The 5,861-nt window shown below is 37.8% G+C and overlaps 1 protein-coding gene across 1 annotated transcript; it reads left to right on the top strand.

The window, feature by feature from the left end:
* Positions 1 to 1,311: 1,311 nt before the first annotated feature.
* LOC105056882 (polygalacturonase) lies at positions 1,312 to 4,703 on the top strand. The gene is given in 10 exon segments (XM_019851221.3): positions 1,312 to 1,692; positions 1,817 to 1,948; positions 2,124 to 2,294; positions 2,400 to 2,420; positions 2,523 to 2,730; positions 2,856 to 2,937; positions 3,025 to 3,133; positions 3,962 to 4,078; positions 4,171 to 4,263; positions 4,265 to 4,703. Coding segments are annotated over 10 exon segments (1,365 nt in total). The 5' UTR covers positions 1,312 to 1,392; the 3' UTR covers positions 4,397 to 4,703.
* The last annotated feature ends 1,158 nt before the right edge of the window (positions 4,704 to 5,861 follow it).

Below are 5,861 nucleotides of genomic sequence, written 5' to 3'. Positions count from 1 at the left end.
CAAGAAACAATAGAGGAACTTGATACAGAGCGGACCTTGGATGACACTAAAGCTAGTCACCCTTGGGTTGAGATCGCTTATGTGGTTCGGATGCCCTCAATCTAGTATGGCAACCATGCCAACCTGAGATTGCCAACGCCGCACCCTGTATAGAGGATCACCGATATCGCATAGAAGAGGCAAAAGATCGTCGAGATCACGACGCCACTGTTGGAGTAACAAGGTAGGCCCACTACATTGACCTTGTGTATGTGATTATGGCAGGGCCAGTTACCACCAGTGGTCCCTTCTTTACAAAAGAAAGAAAAAGGAGGACCCCCGAGTAAGTCTCTCAAGCATCCTTGAGGATTAATCGTCATTCTCTTCTACCTTTTTGCATCTCTCTTCTCCTATTCCTGATTTCTAACTAGCTGACTTGACTGTTGGAAGATCTCTCGCTGGACGCTCTTCAACGAGCAGTTTGCGCTCTAGCGATTCTGCCCCATTACTTGCTACCAGACCAATTTAGTGTTCGTACGAAAGCCTACAGCAACAGAACTTATAATTAACCATCCTAATTTTAATTAGCTGATGATATTTGTGGATGATTGATCATAACATGAGCCAAGATATTTGTTTATCTAAGCTTGAATGACTAAAGAATTTTAAATTCAGTGAATAATTAATCATCATTTCACATACGTTGATCTTAATATTTACCAACTAGCTAGGAATCTCCTAATGAGATACTGGTAGACCAATATAAAATTCTCTATCAATATGTCAACACTTTTGGCCAGTGTGTCAAGATTTTTTAATAATGTTGATCTGATATGATCCAATTTTTTATATATTGTGGTTGGGTGATGCTCATTACGGATGCAAACTGATAGGCTAAGATGAAAGTTATGCATGTGATTAAAAAACTACCATTTTTAATTATCAAGCCTTCCCCATCCATCCAATGATTGGTTGGGTGTGCAAACCACAAGCCTCTACTAGTATGTAGAAGGATGTGAACGATACACCTACTTTTTTAGTCGACCCTGAAAATTAGTTATGTCATGCACGCGACTACGTAGATAAATCTCAAACAAAAATATAAAAGAGTATACATGATACACCTCTTTTCCTTAATTTTTCAGTAACTTTAAAGGCATTAAAAGTCGCTTAAAATCCTTACGTTTCAAACTCTCTTGCACTCTGAATCTCAGTTTGTACCTAACAATCATAGATTGAAAGGTCCAACCTATGGATTGAGTAGAAATCCTTCTCTCTCCGAAGCGACCCCTGTGTGTGTGTGCGTGTGTATATATATGCTCACAACGACATGGTTCCTCCACCATAACCAAACAGATCCAAAACTAAATAGGTTGCACTCTTTCGTCCCTTCTCCTGTTTGTGATACTAGCAATGGCCTCACATAAATTTCTTCTGCTCTCTCTCGTCCTGTTGTCCTTCAACCACCTCTTCTGTTATAGCAAACTGGATGAAGACAGCACACTTGGCTACCTTGATGATATTTCTTCTTATGACATGACTGCATATCCATCGTACTACGCAGTACATGGAGAAAGAGGTACAATTGCATATCAACCCAATAGGTTTGTCCTGGAGAGAGTCGCTCGAGTCGCTGGATTTGGGTATTCACAAAAAGTGGTGAATGTGGAGGACCATGGTGCCAAAGGTGATGGAACGACTGATGATACAGAGGTAACCTTCATTTCACTGAATGCCAAATTTTATATGCAATTCCAATTCGGTATATGATATTGAAATCTTGAACATCTGCAGTCGCAGACAAGTGCAGTGACATTTTTCTTGTGGTCTTTTTTAGGCATTTGAAATGGCCTGGAAGGAAGCTTGCTCCTCTTCTACTTCAGCTGTCCTCATGGTGCCTGAGAACAAGAACTACCTACTTAAGCCAATCACCTTCTCTGGCCCTTGTAAATCTGATGTTTCTGTGATGGTGAGATGAATCAAATAATGCGATGCTTTTCCAACTAAAACTATAGTTTGACAAATTTAATAAGCAATATGTGATGCAAAACCCCCGGGTTTTCTGTTCAGATTACAGGCTTTTCATGTTAAGTTTGTGCATCACATGCACACCAGCTTCTAATGTTCTATATGATGTATGTCAGATCAAAGGAACAATTGAAGCATCTTCAGACCGATCAGATTGGAATGGAAAGAACGGCAGACACTGGATCCTATTCAGTGGCATCCAAAATCTTTACGTGGGTGGTCGTGGAAACGTCAATGGCAACGGGAAGATATGGTGGCAAAACTCTTGCAAAATCAATAAATCACTTGTAAGCATTAATTTGCAGGATCTCAAAATCGCCACCTTAAAATTTACTTCTCCTCTTCATCAAGAAATGACTGACTTCGTAAACAATTTTTTTTTTCTTTTTCAGCCTTGCAAGGATGCTCCAACGGTACGTTTAGAATCTTTTACATGAAGAAAAAAAATTATATGCTCGCACATGGTTGAAATTGAGGATGATTTCTTATTGGGAGACTTGTTTCTCCTCCAACAGGCCCTGACCTTTTACTCTTGTGACAAATTGACGGTGGAGAACTTGAACATTAAAGATAGCCAACAGATTCATGTATCGTTTGAGAGAAGCACCAATGTTGATGTTTCAAGCCTCACCATCACCGCTCCAGAGTCGAGTCCAAATACTGATGGCATTCACGTTACCGAGACCAAAAATATACAGATAACAAATTGTGTCATCGGGACTGGTACGACCGATACAAGATTAGCAATAGCAATCCATCTTACCGATATTTTTTTGTTTATGTACACTAACAATGTACTTTAAGATCATGCATGCTAACCTATTCTCCTTTTCTACAAACTAATGAAGGTGATGACTGCATATCTATCGAAAGTGGGTCTCAAAATCTGAAGGCTACAAACATAGTCTGTGGACCAGGCCACGGAATCAGGTATGAAACTCGTTTTAACTCCAGATATATGGTCTAATTCTAGCTTCTAGCTTTTTACTTATTTTGTCTATTTTTCAACACCGCCAGTATTGGAAGTTTAGGAGATCACGGCTCGGAAGCCCAAGTCTCGGATGTGATTGTGGACACGGCACAGCTGAAAGGAACCACAAATGGTGCCAGGATCAAGACCTGGCAGGTGAGTGTAGTTTATCTCTTTCCCATTCATGGTGTAGAAGGAATTACGTTGCAAAGGCTTACTGGAAGGAGTCACCTTTCGGTTCCACTAAAAGACTCACGAGTGACAAGACAAAGTTTGACAAAAGTCACTGCTTTTTTTAAGGAGAGAAATTCGACGCATCTAGATGGTTTGGAAGTTATTTGCTTGTTTGGAAACCCTATTGTGGGCAGGCTAATTGTTCCCATCATTCCTGGTTGCACATTCGTCACGTTTAGTAGTCGGTTACCACATGATGCTAAAGTGCTTCTTTCGATGGCGTAAAAGTTTTCCTAATTAGTTATATATCCATATTTGGCAAATAAAATAAATAAATTCTGAGACATCATCAGTCTGTTATATACGTATGATATCTAAGAATCACTAAATGGCGCTCTCTCTCTTTATCTCTCTGCCCATGTTAAATGACACCTAAATTGGACCATATATAGCTTTATTATCACTTTCATGCTTTGAAACAAATGATGCATCGGATATCAGACGACGAATAAAAATCTGACTATTTTTTTTATCGTAAATGGATCAAGCTGGGTAGTATGTGTGTATGCCTTTGCGCTTGTCAAGCCCGACCAAACTATATCATTCTTATCAAAAAGAGAGAGAGAAGCTGTGTCATTAGTCTAACCCAATAAATTAACGTAATTTTTATGCATGTGATTTTTCTTATATTTGTTTGATCACGTCATCCATCAACTTCTTTCACTTATTTGACATACAAAGGTGGTTTCCGTGCATGAGTGCAGTTTCCTTCTCTAGTACTCTATATTTAATCTTTGTTTTCATGTATAGGGAGGCCGCGGCTATGCAAAGAATATTGTATTTCAAAATTTCGTTATGCATGACGTGAAGAACCCTATAATTATTGACCAAAATTATTGTGATTCAAAAACGCAATGCAAACAACAGGTGCGTATAATTTGTAATCTCTCTCTCTCTCTCTCTCTCTCTCTCTCTCTCTCTGTGTCCATCCATCTAAAATACTATTGATTATTTTGTAGACTTCAGCTGTGGAGGTAAGTAATGTGATGTACAAGAATTTCAAGGGAACAAGTGCTTCGGAAGTTGCTATCAAGTTTGATTGCAGCACCAACTGTCCCATGCCATGGTATAATACTGCAAGATATCGATCTAGCTGGAGGAGATGGGGATGCTACAACAAGTTTATGTAACCATGTAAATTGGACCAAAAAAGGGAACGTGATCCCGTTGCCTTGCGCCAAATGAGGTTACAAGGAGGAAAGCATTTCCTAGAGCGACAGGTGGAGGGCCTGATCGTACGACACCTATCTCATAAGGGGTGTACCATCCTCGACCAATTCCCGAAGATTACATACAATACCCACTTATAGTTCATAGAAGAAAATAAATTGTTATTGTTCACACATATTATTGCCCAGCTATTTTTGGGCCCTCTTCTCATCATGCCAAAGAGAAGAATTACATAATACATGTTTATAGATGGAAACCAATGTAATATATTCCATTTAAAATTATACAGTTCAGTGGTTTATAATATCATTCCATTGCATGACTGCTTAATTTCTTAGCATAAATAACGAGTGCAAGTGAAATTATTGTTCTCTATTCTGTCAGCTGATGATGGTTCACTGTATAGTTCATCCGAAAACAAATAATTAAGATGGATTTTTTTTTTTTCTTTAAGACTTTGTGATTCCAATGGATAACACTTATTAAAGATACTAATTTCCAAATTGATGCAACTAAATACTTTTCAAGCTGCCACGGGTTCCATAATCTTGCAACCCATCATCGAGTAGCTCCGAACACTTGCAACAAGAATATTCCTTAGGTCATTTCAAATGACCCCAAATCATGAAGCCCTATAGCATATAGTCTATTTCTTAGTTATCAAAATTAGGAGAGCGTGCAGGGCAAAGTTAAGTGCAAGCACACGCAGTGAATTATTTGCCACCATTCAAAGCGCTCTTGCTGGTTTATCATTACAGAAAAAACACTCTTGCCATATTAAAGATTGGGTATCAATGACTAACGTCATAGTTTAGGCAAAAATATATCTAAATAAACTTTTCCTTTCCATCTGAAACCAATCATCAGACGAGGCTTAGATTTCAAAGTCAATAAAAATCGGCCAGATATATAAATTTTGAATTTTTTTGACTCAAAGTATTCTTATTCAACCCTGGAAGAGTTATATATATAATGGATGAAAGAATGAAAGGAAGGAAAAAATAAAAGGAGGCCTGCTTGGTTGCAAGAAAATTCATGGAAAAAGGAAGAAAAAGAAAAACCAGGAGTTTTCTATGAAAATAGAAAAAGTATTTTAAAAAACTATTTCTAATTTTTTTCTCATTTTATTAATTTTTAATAAGTTAATAATTTTTTTTCAAAAATATTGACTCTTTAAAGCAATTTTTCTTTTAATTCAAATATAATGATTGCGAGAAACCAAGCTAGGACCGGCTCTTCAGCTGCCTTTAAAAGGGAAGGAAGGTTTGAAATCTAACAATCCACTGTTGCCAGTATAATAAAACTGACACTATGCATATGTACATGTCTACTTCGGCATCTGAAAATATATATATATGGAACCGATCTTAGGAAGGCGATTTCAGCAGCTGCATATCTTAGGATTGGACATAAGCAAACTCTTGAGATAGTGTCCAGCCATCTTGAAGATATTTCTGAAAATAATTTTCTTAATTGTATG

The sequence above is a fragment of the Elaeis guineensis genome, chromosome 2, assembly GCF_000442705.2.
Source record: "Elaeis guineensis isolate ETL-2024a chromosome 2, EG11, whole genome shotgun sequence".
In the NCBI taxonomy this organism is placed as follows: Eukaryota; Viridiplantae; Streptophyta; class Magnoliopsida; order Arecales; family Arecaceae; genus Elaeis; species Elaeis guineensis.
This window is presented reverse-complemented; position numbering and strand designations above follow the sequence as displayed.